Source organism: Cherax quadricarinatus, chromosome 4 (genome assembly GCF_038502225.1).
Source record: "Cherax quadricarinatus isolate ZL_2023a chromosome 4, ASM3850222v1, whole genome shotgun sequence".
Classification (NCBI taxonomy): Eukaryota; Metazoa; Arthropoda; class Malacostraca; order Decapoda; family Parastacidae; genus Cherax; species Cherax quadricarinatus.
Window position 1 is genome coordinate 69,392,731 of NC_091295.1, and position 16,818 is coordinate 69,409,548.

A 16,818-nucleotide genomic window follows, 5' to 3' on the forward strand; every position below is an offset into this window, starting at 1 on the left:
GTTTATAGAGGGGCCACAGATATATCAGATCACTTTCTAGTTGTAGCTACACTGAGAGTAAAAGGTAGATGGGATACAAGAAGAATAGAAGCATCAGGGAAGAGAGAGGTGAAGGTTTATAAACTAAAAGAGGAGGCAGTTAGGGTAAGATATAAACAGCTATTGGAGGATAGATGGGCTAATGAGAGCATAGGCAATGGGGTCGAAGAGGTATGGGGTAGGTTTAAAAATGTAGTGTTAGAGTGTTCAGCAGAAGTTTGTGGTTACAGGAAAGTGGGTGCAGGAGGGAAGAGGAGTGATTGGTGGAATGATGATGTAAAGAGAGTAGTAAGGGAGAAAAAGTTAGCATATGAGAAGTTTTTACAAAGTAGAAGTGATGCAAGGAGGGAAGAGTATATGGAGAAAAAGAGAGAGGTTAAGAGAGTGGTGAAGCAATGTAAAAAGAGAGCAAATGAGAGAGTGGGTGAGATGTTATCAACAAATTTTGTTGAAAATAAGAAAAAGTTTTGGAGTGAGATTAACAAGTTAAGAAAGCCTAGAGAACAAATGGATTTGTCAGTTAAAAATAGGAGAGGAGAGTTATTAAATGGAGAGTTAGAGGTATTGGGAAGATGGAGGGAATATTTTGAGGAATTGTTAAATGTTGATGAAGATAGGGAAGCTGTGATTTCGTGTATAGGGCAAGGAGGAATAACATCTTGTAGGAGTGAGGAAGAGCCAGTTGTGAGTGTGGGGGAAGTTCGTGAGGCAGCAGGTAAAATGAAAGGGGGTAAGGCAGCCGGGATTGATGGGATAAAGATAGAAATGTTAAAAGCAGGTGGGGATATAGTTTTGGAGTGGTTGGTGCAATTATTTAATAAATGTATGGAAGAGGGTAAGGTACCTAGGGATTGGCAGAGAGCATGCATAGTTCCTTTGTATAAAGGCAAAGGGGATAAAAGAGAGTGCAAAAATTATAGGGGGATAAGTCTGTTGAGTGTACCTGGTAAAGTGTATGGTAGAGTTATAATTGAAAGAATTAAGAGTAAGACGGAGAATAGGATAGCAGATGAACAAGGAGGCTTTAGGAAAGGTAGGGGGTGTGTGGACCAGGTGTTTACAGTGAAACATATAAGTGAACAGTATTTAGATAAGGCTAGAGAGGTTTTTGTGGCATTTATGGATTTGGAAAAGGCGTATGACAGGGTGGATAGGGGGGCAATGTGGCAGATGTTGCAAGTGTATGGTGTAGGAGGTAGGTTACTGAAAGCAGTGAAGAGTTTTTACGAGGATAGTGAGGCTCAAGTTAGAGTATGTAGGAAAGAGGGAAATTTTTTCCCAGTGAAAGTAGGCCTTAGACAAGGATGTGTGATGTCACCGTGGTTGTTTAATATATTTATAGATGGGGTTGTAAGAGAAGTAAATGTGAGGGTCTTGGCAAGAGGCGTGGAGTTAAAAGATAAAGAATCACACACAAAGTGGGAGTTGTCACAGCTGCTCTTTGCTGATGACACTGTGCTCTTGGGAGATTCTGAAGAGAAGCTGCAGAGATTGGTGGATGAATTTGGTAGGGTGTGCAAAAGAAGAAAATTAAAGGTGAATACAGGAAAGAGTAAGGTTATGAGGATAACAAAAAGATTAGGTGATGAAAGATTGAATATCAGATTGGAGGGAGAGAGTATGGAGGAGGTGAACATATTCAGATATTTGGGAGTGGACGTGTCAGCGGATGGGTCTATGAAAGATGAGGTGAATCATAGAATTGATGAGGGAAAAAGAGTGAGTGGTGCACTTAGGAGTCTGTGGAGACAAAGAACTTTGTCCTTGGAGGCAAAGAGGGGAATGTATGAGAGTATAGTTTTACCAACGCTCTTATATGGGTGTGAAGCGTGGGTGATGAATGTTGCAGCGAGGAGAAGGCTGGAGGCAGTGGAGATGTCATGTCTGAGGGCAATGTGTGGTGTGAATATAAGGCAGAGAATTCGTAGTTTGGAAGTTAGGAGGAGGTGCGGGATTACCAAAACTGTTGTCCAGAGGGCTGAGGAAGGGTTGTTGAGGTGGTTCGGACATGTAGAGAGAATGGAGCGAAACAGAATGACTTCAAGAGTGTATCAGTCTGTAGTGGAAGGAAGGCGGGGTAGGGGTCGGCCTAGGAAGGGTTGGAGGGAGGGGGTAAAGGAGGTTTTGTGTGCGAGGGGCTTGGACTTCCAGCAGGCATGCGTGAGCATGTTTGATAGGAGTGAATGGAGACAAATGGTTTTTAATACTTGACCTTTGTAAATTGTGAGTTCATTACCTCTGTAACTTGCTCAGCTATCAAAACTTTGGAGTCCAGTCCCTGGACCAATTATGTACCTCTGTAATCTTTTGACTACCGCCCACAGGATGGGTATGGGGTGCATAATAAACATATTAAACTAACTAAAAAAATACTTGACGTGCTGTTGGAGTGTGAGCAAAGTAACATTTATGAAGGGATTCAGGGAAACCGGCAGGCCGGACTTGAGTCCTGGAGATGGGAAGTACAGTGCCTGCACTCTGAAGGAGGGGTGTTAATGTTGCAGTTTAAAAACTGTAGTGTAAAGCACCCTTCTGGCAAGACAGTGATGGAGTGAATGATTGTGAAAGTTTTTCTTTTTCGGGCCACCCTGCCTTGGTGGGAATCGGCCAGTGTGATAATAAAAAAAAAAAATAAACTATTCCTCCTTGTTGAAGACTTAAAGTATTGTTGTATATAAAAATAAAAAAATGGTTCATGTATCTGAGATGCTTGGAAGAAAATTGATCAACTTGCCTAATGAAAGAATGATGAATATGTTAGTACAGAAAATGCAATTGACCCTTACTACCAAGTTTATCAGTTTTCTTCTAAGTGCCTTATTTATGCAGCAGGAGAATATGCAAATTCTCAGAAACATCTTTTAAGCACTGATAATAGTAATTTTTTATAGGTAAAATGATAAACACAAATAAAATAAGACTTCATTCAGCAAAAGGTTCATTTATATTCAAAACACTCCTGTTGATTACCAACTTATTTATTCTTTTTTTTTTTAATTTTCCTAAGCTAAATATACTCCATTAGTATGTTAAGACCTATATAGATCACTTCTGATTTCTAAGCGAAACCTGATATTCCTGTAATAGCTAAGAGGACCTCCACAATGTTTGGAATTCTCCTCGGCCACAGATAATATTTAATTCAAATCACAGTACGTGTATCGGTGGGGCTTGAACTCACAGCAAGCGAGTCATGAAACTCCAGGGCAGCTCCTATTGCAGCTGACCTCATTAGTAAGTAGTTTTGAGGCTGGAATACACTAACAAAACTAGGGTGTGAGCATGACCACCTCTAGATGCTACCATTATAAACAAGACATTGGAGACAATCCCTCCATAACATCAGGATAACATAAGAAAACCCATCAATGAATCAGCTTATTTCCAATGGGGATATTTTTTTTTAGGTCCTCTCCAGGATGCAACCCACAGCAGTCAACTGACACCCAAGTACATACTTATTACCACACAAACATTTGGATAGGGTTTTAGCATATATTTAATAGTCATGCTTCACACACTAAGATACCACACTATTATTATATTAATGGAACTTACTACACCTGTAGATCCAATTCTTCGGATCAGTAACTATTCATTCACATCAAGGCATCCCTTGAAGGCTGCTTCAGTAGCTCATCTCTCAAATTTTTACCACTTGTGAGAAAATGTATGACTCAAATGGAACCATGTATGTACACCTCACTCTGTCTGAGTCAATTTCATTACTGTCAAGTTATAATAAAATATAGGATAATATACGTGCCTAACCAAACCTAACTAAGAATAACAAATATTAAAATTTCTGGTCCATTTTGACCATGCAGAAATACATGAGGAGCAATTAATGTGAAAATGGCAACCCTACTTGGAGACGAGGATTACTTTTGATATTCGTTGGGTACAACAGTTATTACATTCACTGGGGAAGCATAAGTTTAATACTTGGAGTCATATAGCATTGAGAGGAATTGGAGTAAATCAGGTAAGATATAAGGTAGAGGTGATAAAGTCCAATTCTTTGGAACAAAGCCTCTCACCAAATGGCAGCACCAAGGGAAGGCTTGGGGGCTCAAGCCCCCCAAAAATCCCTCAGCCTCTCCAAAGCCTCCCAAATAAAAATAGTAAAAATAATAATACCACTTCAAAACAAGTCTCTAAGCCCCCTTCCAGCTAAACAGTCATCCCTAAGTACCCCAGTATAGAAATTCTGGTGCTACCCTCTTAATGGAAATGAGTCACTTTTGACTTTTTTTGGGGTTATCCTAGGTAATTTACATGTTACTATGTATGATAATATGTAACGTACAGGCACACATAAATGCAATTATCATACATAGTGTAAATTAACTAGAATAACCCAAAAAAGTCAACAGTGACTTATTTTCATTGTAGTCCTTTGTAGTTACTTGTACCTAAATAAACTTACTCATAAGATAAGATAAGATAAGATAAGATTTCGTTCGGATTTTTAACCCCGGAGGGTTAGCCACCCAGGATAACCCAAGAAAGTCAGTGCGTCATCGAGGACTGTCTAACTTATTTCCATTGGGGTCCTTAATCTTGGCCCCCAGGATGCGACCCACACCAGTCGACTAACACCCAGGTACCTATTTGCTGCTAGGTGAACAGGACAACAGGTATAAGGAAACGCGTCAAAATGTTTCCACCTTTCGGGAATTGAACCCGGGCCCTCCGTGTGTGAAGCAGGAGCTTTAGCCACCAGGCCACCGGGCCACCAATGGACCCCAATGGAAGCAAGTCACCAGCTTTTGTGGGTTAGCCTAGGTAATTTACACTATGTATGATAATTGTACTTACCGTATTTCGTGGCTTATTAGATGGATTTTTCCCGTAAAATGTCTCCAAAAACCAGCCTGCCTCCTATAAACTGAAGGTCAGTGACAGGAGCTATAAGTTTGGGGTATGGGGTGGGCTGTAGCTTTCCCAGAAATGTCCGATACCAAACCATTGAAAATAAAATAAGTCTTATAAGCCGCGAAATATGGTATGTGTAGCTGTTTCTAAATAAATTTACTTATCAAGGAACCTCCCTTGTGGGGTCAAGATAAAGTACAATGGTATATGACTACTAAATACTGAGACTAACCTGCAACATGTCAACTGCAAGTGCTTCCTTGATGCTAGTGAAAAATGTCTTGCTCCCCATATTATTTGGTGAACAAGGCCTGTTCTTCCCAGCATAGTGCTAGGTGCTAGGCATGTAACTAGCTAGGACCAGGAATAGCAGCAGCAGCAGCAACAGCAGCAACAGTTCAGAAAGAGAACTATTAGTTTAGAAGGAGCTAAAAAAAAATCTAATGAATGAAGCTACAGAATGGGAGGGAAAGTGATTTTCTTTCAGGCTTAACAACATTTTATTACATGTACACTCCATTTTGTACACTGCAGAAAAGAAATAAACTTGAACTGTATTATATTATTATAGTATATTTCTTGTAGTTACATTCCTGTAACTGTTGTATTAAGTTGATTTTTGCTGTCTACTGTTCATGCAATTTATTCATTTATTTCTATTGTAATTAATTTTATTATAACATTTTCATGCATTTGATTTACTCAAACTTATTTTATTTGTATTGTTACAATCATAACAGATTACTAAGGACAAACGTAAAAGTTTAAAGTCAATAAAAGTTATGTTATTGTAACTAAATAATGATTAACATGTATGTGCAACACTCGGGTATATTTACTGTTAAAACGTTTCGCCTACACAGTAGGTTTCTTCAGTCATATAGATTCTGCAGGCGTAGTAGTGAAATAAAGACGATGTAATCAGTCCATCAACCTTGGAGAAATAATATGTGAGGTGGTCAAACTGAGGCTGAGGTTGAGGTTGAGACTGAGGTTGAGGCTGAGGCTTAGGCTGTGGTTGAGGCTTAGGCTGAGGTTGAGGCTTAGGCTGAGGCTGAGGTTGAAGCTGAGGTTGAGGCTCAGGTTGAGGCTCAGGTTGAGGCTCAGGCTGAGGCTCAGGCTGAGGCTCAGGCTGAGGCTCAGGTTGAGGTTGAAGCTAAGGCTGAGGTTGAGGCTCAGGCTGAGGCTCAGGTTAAGGTTGAGGCTGAGGACTGAGGGACTGACCATCTGAAGGACTGATTACATCGTCTTTATTTCACTACAACACCTATTAAATCCATCTTTGACTGAAGAAGGCTACTGTGTAGGAGGAAGGTTTCAACAATATAGTCACCTAAGTACAGCACATGTGTCTTAATAATCAACTTGTCATTATTTTATGTCATAATTAAGGTAAATAAACTTACTGTTATGAGAGGCAGCAGCAGTGATGTTGTACTTCACAGGTTCTACTTCACAGGTTCTACTTCACAGGTTCTACTTCACAGGTTCTACTTCACAGGTTCTACTTCACACGTCCTACTTCACAGGTTCTACTTCACAGGTTCTACTTCACAGGTTCTACTTCACAGGTTCTACTTCACAGGTTCTACTTCACAGGTTCTACTTCACACGTCCTACACAAGAAATGTTGCACAAACTTGCGAGAACCAGGAACACACAGGTCAGGTCAGAATAGTAATGGCAACACCAGGTTGTTATGTAGGTCAGGTGGGCACCCATGCCCATACCCCACCAGAGGTTGATGCCCAGCACTCAACTGAGACAGTAACTGAAAAAATTCGTAGATCTGGAAAAAAAATATGGGTGTCAAACACGGTTCTTGATGAAGGTTAGAGACCTTTAGAGAAGAATAGTGGAATTTGTCAGTTCAGGTAAAATAAGACTCCACTAACATTGGCACTGTACTATCAGTAGTCAGAATTAGACCAGTAATTGTAACTCGATGCTTCAAGTTGGCACTGTTTAATGTTGGTCGAGTCACATCTATACTACCAGTCAATGCTTACCAAATTATGCCATGGAAATGTTATATATTTATGTATGTCTTACAGCATCCAGCAGAGAAGAGTAAGTTTATTTATGTACAAGTACACATAATACTTACATAAATTAAAATGATCACAATTATCATACACAGTAATATGTGTAAATAAACCAGGATAATCCAAAAAAAGCCAAATGAAATAACTTATTTCCATTCTGGTCCTTGTAATATCTTATTATTTAAAGCCTAGCTGTAAGAAACAGCAGATATCATTCATGATTATAACCTTTAAAATTAAAATTAAAGCAGCTACGTGAAGATCACTTACAATAAAAGAGGTGAAATAGGAATAGTTTACATAAACATTCAATAGAGATCAACTTAAAATACTAAGTTATACGAATGTTAATTATATAAGAAATCACTCTCCTCCCTCTCTATACTTTCATTTATTAAGTAAACAAATTTTAATTTTTATGCAGTAATACACAATATAGTTTACATGTAATAAAATATTGAATATCAAAATGGTATACAATACCGACAAGTTGGTAGATAAGACATAGGCAACAGTTAGGCAACTTATTCCGAAACGTTTCGCCTACACAGTAGGCTTCTTCAGTCGAATACAGAAAGTAGGCAGGAACAGTAGAGATGTGAAGACGATGTAATCAGTCCATCACCCTTGAAGTCGTAGAATTTGAGGTTGTCAGTCCCTCAGCCTGGAGAAGTTCAGTTCCATAGTCAGGAACTATCTGACTATGGAACTGAACTTCTTTGTTGTATAATAAAAGATATTTGAGGCGTGACCACCTACTGTGTGTATTACAATACTGTGTGCCAGTGCTGGTGGACCAGTGACCTGGTTGGCAAAACTCGCTTCACACACACACACGGCCCGGGAAGTGAAAACATTTTAACACGTTTTCTTATACCTGTTGTCCTGTTCACCTAGAGGGACTAGTACCGAACTTGCACACGAAAATCACTCACTACGAAAGCAAAAGACTTGGCAGACGATGCACCATCCCCCCAATGAAAAGCAGGGGTGTCACTAGCACGTTAAGAGACCATACAACAAGTGTCAGGGGCCCGAGACTGTTCAACTGCCTCCCAACATACATAAGGGGGATTGTGATGAATGGTTTGAAAAACCGACAAGTTGAAGATTGAGACACTTATGCAGCATATGGGAATCTTTATTCAGGAAACGTTTCGCCACACAGTGGCCTCATCAGTCCAATACAAAGAGGAAAGCGTAAGGAGAGGAGTATGAGGTAATCAGTCCCTCAGCCTGGAGTCGATGTGTTCAGTCCATCAATCTTGTAGAATGTACAGCATAGGGCCGTAGACGTGGCTTATATACTGTAGTGAGGTGACTCTGATGGGTTAGTATTATACCTCTTAAAGAATATCTTATTAATTCACATTGACTTTTTAAATTGCACCAAAGTGGTTGGGCCACTTACCTTTTATATCCTACCTCTCCCCCCCCCCTCCCACCCTTTTCCAATATTTCCATCCTTACCCATCCTTCTTCCTTACCCATCTTACCAAAGCTCTGGTCATCAGAAGCAAAAGCTTCAGAATCTCTACAACCACGGTGCTCTAAACACCACCTCCAAGGCCGAGGGACTGATTACCTCATCTTTTGTATATAGTTCTTCGTTTTTCTTATTATGTCCAAGAATTTGTATTGATAAAGCCACTGGATGGCGAAACGTCTACAATAAAGATAACCAGATGTTGCACAAGTGTCTTAACTTTCACTTAACAAGTGCACACACTACAACTTACCAAGTACACACACCACACTATCACTTAACAAGTACACACCACACTATCACTTAACAAGTACACACACCACACTCAACAAGTACACACACCACACTCAACAAGTGCACACACCACACTCAACAAGTGCACACACCACACTCAACAAGTGCACACACCACACTCAACAAGTACACACACCACACTCAACAAGTACACACACCACACTCAACAAGTGCACACACCACACTCAACAAGTGCACACACCACACTCAACAAGTGCACACACCACACTCAACAAGTACACACACCACACTCAACAAGTGCACACACCACACTCAACAAGTGCACACACCACACTCAACAAGTGCACACACCACACTCAACAAGTGCACACACCACACTCAACAAGTACACACACCACACTCAACAAGTGCACACACCACACTCAACAAGTACACACACCACACTCAACAAGTGCACACACCACACTCAACAAGTGCACACACCACACTCAACAAGTGCACACACCACACTCAACAAGTGCACACACCACACTATCACGACGGTCTGGAGTTCTGAGTCTCTCTGACCGCGGGTTTAAGCTAGCTGGTCTAGTGGCTAACACGACGGTCTGGAGTTGTGAGACTCTCTGACCGCGGGTTTAAGCTAGCTGGTCTAGTGGCTAACACGACGGTCTGGAGTTGTGAGACTCTCTGACCGCGGGTTTAAGCTAGCTGGTCTAGTGGCTAACACGACGGTCTGGAGTTGTGAGACTCTCTGACCGCGGGTTTAAGCTAGCTGGTCTAGTGGCTAACACGACGGTCTGGAGTTGTGAGACTCTCTGACCGCGGGTTTAAGCTAGCTGGTCTAGTGGCTAACACGACGGTCTGGAGTTGTGAGACTCTCTGACCGCGGGTTTAAGCTAGCTGGTCTAGTGGCTAACACGACGGTCTGGAGTTGTGAGACTCTCTGACCGCGGGTTTAAGCTAGCTGGTCTAGTGGCTAACACGACGGTCTGGAGTTGTGAGACTCTCTGACCGCGGGTTTAAGCTAGCTGGTCTAGTGGCTAACACGACGGTCTGGAGTTGTGAGACTCTCTGACCGCGGGTTTAAGCTAGCTGGTCTAGTGGCTAACACGACGGTCTGGAGTTGTGAGACTCTCTGACCGCGGGTTTAAGCTAGCTGGTCTAGTGGCTAACACGACGGTCTGGAGTTGTGAGACTCTCTGACCGCGGGTTTAAGCTAGCTGGTCTAGTGGCTAACACGACGGTCTGGAGTTGTGAGACTCTCTGACCGCGGGTTTAAAACCCGGCCGGGTTATGGGTTATAAAGTTTGTTTACATAATAATTTACCATCACAGTTTCAATACAAGTTCTTCACAAAAGTACAAAAGCAGTTTAACTCGCCTCTATAAATCTTATTTCAACTCACAATAATTACTACAATAAATACTAACACTAGTAAAATAAACACACATAAAAAATTAACTTTATACCATATATTACTGCTAAAAATAAATTCTAGTGACAACATATTGGAACCAACAATAATTAAACATCAATAACATAGCTTAAAAATACTAACGAAATCTTATCTCTTATTGAGTACCTACTGAGTACCTTCTGAGTACCTGCTGAGCACCTACTGAGTCCCTACTGAGTACCTTCTGAGTACCTGCTGAGCACCTACTGAGTCCCTACTGAGTACCTTCTGAGTACCTGCTGAGCACCTACTGAGTCCCTACTGAGTACCTACTGAGTACCTGCTGAGCACCTACTGAGTACCTACTGAGTACCTTCTGAGTACCTGCTGAGCACCTACTGAGTCCCTACTGAGTACCTGCTGAGCACCTACTGAGCAGAGCACCTACTGAGTACCTACTGAGCACTTACTGAGTACCTTCTGAGTACCTACTGAACACCTACTGAGTGCCTACTGAGTACATAATGAGTACATACAGTTTACAATGTTGAACATCCAGTTATGATGATTCTCGGCCATCAATCATGTTTTTAGTTTTTTCTTAAAAGTTATTATATTAGTAGACTGTTTTTCACTATCTATCAAGATATTCTTATGATTTTTCACACATTATAAAGAAATTATGGTTTTACAAGTATTAGGGCGGAACTTGTAATAGTCGTTTGCATAAAAAAAATACCTTGAGTGGGGTTCCAACCAAGTCATAAAAAAATACCTTGAGTGGGGTTCGAACCAAGTCATAAAAAAATACCTTGAGTGGGGTTCGAACCCACAGTCAGTCATATTATTATTATTATCAAAAAGAAGCGCTAAGCCACAAGGGCTATACAGCGCTACAGTCAGTAAAAAAAAAAAAAAGAGTGGGGTTCGAACCCACAGTCAGTAAAAAAAAGAGTGGGGTTCGAACCCACAGTCAGTAAAAAAAACGAGTGGGGTTCGAACCCACAGTCAGTAAAAAAAAAAAAAAAAAGAGTGGGGTTCGAACCCACAGTCAGTCATATTATTATTATTATCAAAAAGAAGCGCTAAGCCACAAGGGCTATACAGTGCTACAGTCAGTAAAAAGAAAAAAAAAAAAAAAAAAAAAAAAAAAAAAAAGAAAAAAAAAAAAAAAAAGTAAAAAAAAAAAAAAAATGTGGGGTTCGAACCCACAGTCAGGGGGGGTTCGAACCCACAGTCAGTAAAAAAACAAAGAAAAACGAGTGGGGTTCGAACCCACAGTCAGTAAAAAAAAAAAAAAAACGAGTGGGGTTCGAACCCACAGTCAGTAAAAAAAAACGAGTGGGGTTCGAACCCACAGTCAGTAAAAAAAAAAAAAAGAGTGGGGTTCGAACCCACAGTCAGTAAAAAAAAAAAAAAACGAGTGGGGTTCGAACCCACAGTCAGTAAAAAAAAAAAAAAAAAAAAAAAACGAGTGGGGTTCGAACCCACAGTCAGTCATATTATTATTATAATAAAAAAGAAGCGCTAAGCCACAAGGGCTATACAGCGCTACAGTCAGAAAAAAAAAAAAGTGGGGTTCGAACCCACAGTCAGTAAAAAAAAAAGAGTGGGGTTCGAACCCACAGTCAGTAAAAAAAAAAAAAAGAGTGGGGTTCGAACCCACAGTCAGTCACATTATTATTGTAATAAAGTTGGTAGAATTACCGACAATATGTAAAGTAAAAGGACACAAGTGCAACTAATGTGACATTTATTGTGGCAACGTTTCGCTCTTCAGGAGCGTTATCAAGCCATTACAAACAATATGTATGTATGTATAATGTTGGCCAAGACCGTAGTCCTGGCACGGGTCTCAATCTTGCGATGACCCGTCTCTGGCTCCCGAGGGAGAAAGGTTTCTACAATGATGCGACATATGCTGTTCAAGCACTCTTCTGGTCAGTTCAACTGGTGCATCTCATAAGCGACAACACCGTATGTACTCCTAACTATGGACACTAGCGAGGAGGAGGATATGTCGTTATCACAGGTAACAGCTTGTCTGGTTCGTTGACTCCATGGTACACTAGTGTGGCCGCAGTCATCTCTGGTTCCTCTTCGGGAGGGAATATCACTCCTAGTTGCCTGCGGAGTGTCTCAGTAACTTCGCACTCCAGAAGATAGTGTGTTAGGGGCCGCTGGACAACGTGCTGACAGTACTGGCACATCTCCTCATCAAAAAATACCTTGAGTGGGGTTCGAACCCACTCATAAAAAAATACCTTGAGTGGGGTTCGAATCCACACAAAAAAAATACCTTGAGTGGGGTTCGAATCCACACATAAAAAAATACCTTGAGTGGGGTTCGAACCCACACATAAAAAAATACCTTGAGTGGGGTTCGAACCCACTCATCAAAAAAATACCTACGAACTTGAAAAAATACCTTGAGTAGGATTCGAACCCACACATAAAAAAATACCTTGAGTGGGGTTCGAACCCACTCATAAAAAAATACCTTGAGTGGGGTTCGAACCCACACATAAAAAAATACCTTGAGTGGGGTTCGAACCCACTCATAAAAAAATACCTTGAGTGGGGTTCGAACCCACTCATAAAAAATACCTTGAGTGGGGTTCGAACCCACTCATAAAAAATACCTTGAGTGGGGTTCGAACCCACTCATCAAAAAAATACCTTGAGTGGGGTTCAAACCCACTCATAAAAAATACCTTGAGTGGGGTTCGAACCCACTCATAAAAAAATACCTTGAGTGGGGTTCGAACCCACTCATAAAAAAATACCTTGAGTGGGGTTCAAACCCACTCATAAAAAATACCTTGAGTGGGGTTCGAACCCACTCATAAAAAAATACCTTGAGTGGGGTTCGAACCCACACATAAAAAAATACCTTGAGTGGGGTTCGAACCCACTCATAAAAAAATACCTTGAGTGGGGTTCGAACCCACTCATAAAAAATACCTTGAGTGGGGTTCGAACCCACTCATAAAAAAATACCTTGAGTGGGGTTCGAACCCACTCATAAAAAAATACCTTGAGTGGGGTTCGAACCCACTCATAAAAAAATACCTTGAGTGGGGTTCGAACCCACCTTGAGTGGGGTTCATAAAAAAATACCTTGAGTGGGGTTCGAACCCACTCATAAAAAAATACCTTGAGTGGGGTTCGAACCCACTCATAAAAAAATACCTTGAGTGGGGTTCGAACCCACTCATAAAAAAATACCTTGAGTGGGGTTCGAACCCACTCATAAAAAAACCTTGAGTACCACGAACCCACTCATAAAAAATACCTTGAGTGGGGTTCGAACCCACTCATAAAAAAACCTTGAGTGGGGTTCGAACCCACACATAAAAAAATACCTTGAGTGGGGTTCGAACCCACAGTGGGGTTCGAACCCACTTATAAAAAATACCTTGAGTGGGGTTCGAACCCACTCATAAAAAAATACCTTGAGTGGGGTTCGAACCCACTCATAAAAAAATACCTTGAGTGGGGTTCGAACCCACTCATAAAAAAATACCTTGAGTGGGGTTCGAACCCACACAAAAAAATACATAAAAAAAAAAAATACCTTGAGTGGGGTTCGAACCCACTCATAAAAAAATACCTTGAGTGGGGTTCGAACCCACTCATAAAAAAATACCTTGTGGGGTTCGAACCCACACATAAAAAAATACCTTGAGTGGGGTTCGAACCCACACATAAAAAAATACCTTGAGTGGGGTTCGAACCCACACATAAAAAAATACCTTGAGTGGGGTTCGAACCCACTCATAAAAAAATACCTTGAGTGGGGTTCGAACCCACTCATAAAAAAATACACACACACACGCACACACACACATACACACACACACATACACACACACACATACACACATCATTTATTTATTTAACTTTATGTCCTTTTTATCTGATAATTCAGATCTTTATCATTTTTCGTGGTGGGTCTGAGGGCGTCTCTATGTCCAGTTGACGTTTAACAGGCGTATCCATCTTCCTTATATCAGCCAGATGACTTTTAATCACGGATCGCAGTACACTTTTTTGGAAATTGTCGGTGGAAGTATCTATATCATTGTCGAATTCAGTCAGCATTGAGTCGACCATATTGATTGCTTTAACATCTGGGAGATATTGCATTCTCATGTAGAACCAGCGCCAGATGTCTTTGGCCTCCTTGAGACCAGAACTGACAGTTAGGTCCATGAAGGCCAGTGCATGGTAGGCGCAGGTACCGCCTACCTGTTCTACTCTTGTAAGTCTTTTCAATTTTCTGTAACAGGTACGGTTATTCTTGTAGTATTTCTTCACCACTCTGCGGGCGGTAAGTTCACTACCACCATTATGGTAGATTAATACTCTATCATGAGAGACGTACAGAGAGATGCAGTGAGGTTCATGAGACAGCAGTACAATACGACCGTGACCTTTGGGTATTGGAGGCCCGCGAAGTAGCTCGTCGCTGCTACAGACTTCACATACTTTACCGAAAGTGCGAGGAGTCTCACGAACGATGGTCTGGATATCAAATCCCGACAATGGCTTGGTAGTCTCCATGAGAGGGTGATATACACCAAGGAATTCCACATCCTCACTCTTCTCTTGACTTACCATCTTGCTGGTGAACTTGGGAGGGATACACTAACTAGGTACTACTAGGTACTAGTGGGGTTCGAACCCACAACGCTTGAGTCTTATCACTCTCAGAGCGATGTGCTAACAACTAGGCTAGGGAGATACAAGTTTTAACAAAGAAAAAAATCTATTTATACACCACAAGAATGTTAGGTACCTTATAGGAATAGTGATAAAGCTGTGTTATATAGTGATAGTGAATCATTTAGTAAGAGTCGTGTTATATAGTGAAGTGCTGTTATATAGTGCTGGTGACTTTTCTGGGTTTTCCTAGATAAATTACATACATGTTACTATGTCTGATAATTATACTTATATGCACCTGTACCTAAATAAACTTATGTATACTTGGTGGGACCAGAGAGATCTTAGGGGTGGTACCATATTGGGGGTTCTGACGGTGGGACCACAGTAGTGGTCTTGATGGTGAAACCATAGCAGTGGTTTTGTTGGGACCATAGTGATCTGCCTGAAATAAGCAGCATGCTATTGGCTTTCTTTCGTGTTTAACAATATTTTGTTACATGTAAACTATATTATCTGTATACTGCAGAAAAAGATATTTATATTTGTATCGTGGTCTTGGTGGGACCATAGTGGTCATAATGGGGGACTAAGCAGTATTCTTAGTGGGACTAGTGGTCTTGATTGGCCATACTAGTGGTCTTGGTGGGACAGTAGTGGTAGTCTTGGAGGGATCATAGTGGTTTTTTTTTTTGATGTCCACAGTTGGATGGTGGGACCATAGGGATCATAGTGGTTTTTTTTTTTGATGGTGGGACCATAGTGGTGATTATGATGAAACCATACTGGTGATCTTGATGGTGGGACCACAGTGGTCTTGATGGTGGGACCATAGTGGTGATTATGATGAAACCATACTGGTGATCTTGATGGTGGGACCACAGTGGTCTTGATGGTGGGACCATAGTGGTGATTATGATGAAACCATACTGGTGATCTTGATGGTGGGACCACAGTGGTCTTGATGGTGGGACCATAGTGGTGATTATGATGAAACCATACTGGTGATCTTGATGGTGGGACCACAGTGGTCTTGATGGTGGGACCATAGTGGTGATTATGATGAAACCATACTGGTGATCTTGATGTTAGTTAGTTAGTTTAATATGTTTATTATGCACCCCATACCCATCTTGATGGTGGGACTAGTCATCACTAGTCTTGGAGGGACCATATTACACAATCCACATGCTGATTCCTACATGCAGTTTATTTGTGTATTATTCAGTCACTGGATTGTGACTCTTTTAAATTTTTTTGAGGGGACTATATTATATTACCTTACTAGTATTATTATTATTACATATTATTTTTAGAAGATCTGCTAGACCTATAGGGGTTATATAGCACCTTGGGAATGGGAGGAAATCAGATTTGCTTCGAGGCTAGAAATTAAATTCCTTGGATCAGAACTTTCCCCCTAATCTCAAGGAACCTCCTCAGAAGGGTGGGGGGGGCCATAATGATAGTCTTTAAACTTACGCAGTGCAGAAATCTGAGTAAATCCTCACCTGACTTGACTTGCACTCGTAACAATGATGGTGTAGAATTAGCCTACTCCAGTGATGTAGAAGTACTGGTTTATCACTGTGGTCCCCATGAAGACCACTATGGGGCCGTCGGGCAAAATCTGTAACTCCGTTGTTTACTGTCCGATTTTCTCCAGTTTTGGTACACAAGACAAAGTCGTTTCACTCTTTCTTGAAAATATTTATCAAAAATATACCTCAAACAACAACTGAGAAATGACTGATTTACTGAAAATGCCATAGTGTTAAACTTTTATCCTATATGGGACTACGTGAGGTTGTTTGGACACTTGGTGCCGAGAGAACAATGCTTATTCTTATTTTCTGTGACCACTTTTCTTTAAATGAACGTTTCTTTATTTCACAAAAAAATAAAGTTTGTTAGTTCCTGGAATATTGCAAAAAAATCTGCCCTTTACTCCCACATAACTCCCAAAGTATTTGGAATATTTCCAAAATTTGTTCACAGAAAATTAGAGAAATCATTATTCTACAACTTTTGTGAGTATTATATTCCA

The 16,818-nt window shown here is 40.8% G+C and overlaps 1 protein-coding gene and 1 long non-coding RNA gene across 10 annotated transcripts in view; both read right to left on the reverse strand.

Annotated features, from left to right (window-relative positions):
- The window catches only part of Nmdmc (NAD-dependent methylenetetrahydrofolate dehydrogenase), a 76,666-nt gene extending 66,225 nt beyond the window's left edge, over positions 1–10,441 (reverse strand). Inside the window, exons 1-3 of one of the 9 annotated variants that reach the window (XM_070097432.1) lie at positions 9,975–10,428; positions 6,324–6,706; positions 5,150–5,271 (exon numbers count right to left, since the gene is read on the reverse strand). In XM_070097432.1, coding sequence (XP_069953533.1) covers positions 5,150–5,244 — 95 coding nt within the window. In that variant the 5' untranslated portion in view covers positions 5,245–5,271; positions 6,324–6,706; positions 9,975–10,428. Of the gene's footprint in view, positions 1–5,149; positions 5,272–6,323 lie in introns of all 9 variants that reach the window. The other 8 variants (XM_070097429.1, XM_070097425.1, XM_070097423.1 and 5 more) reach the window with 8 other exon arrangements.
- A 1,881-nt stretch (positions 10,442–12,322) lies between these two features.
- On the reverse strand, positions 12,323–13,492 carry LOC138854406 (uncharacterized). Its single transcript, XR_011393607.1, has 3 exons — positions 13,433–13,492; positions 12,568–13,032; positions 12,323–12,474 (listed from the first exon to the last, which is right to left on the reverse strand). It is a non-coding gene; the product is annotated as an uncharacterized lncRNA (long non-coding RNA).
- Positions 13,493–16,818: the final 3,326 nt, after the last annotated feature.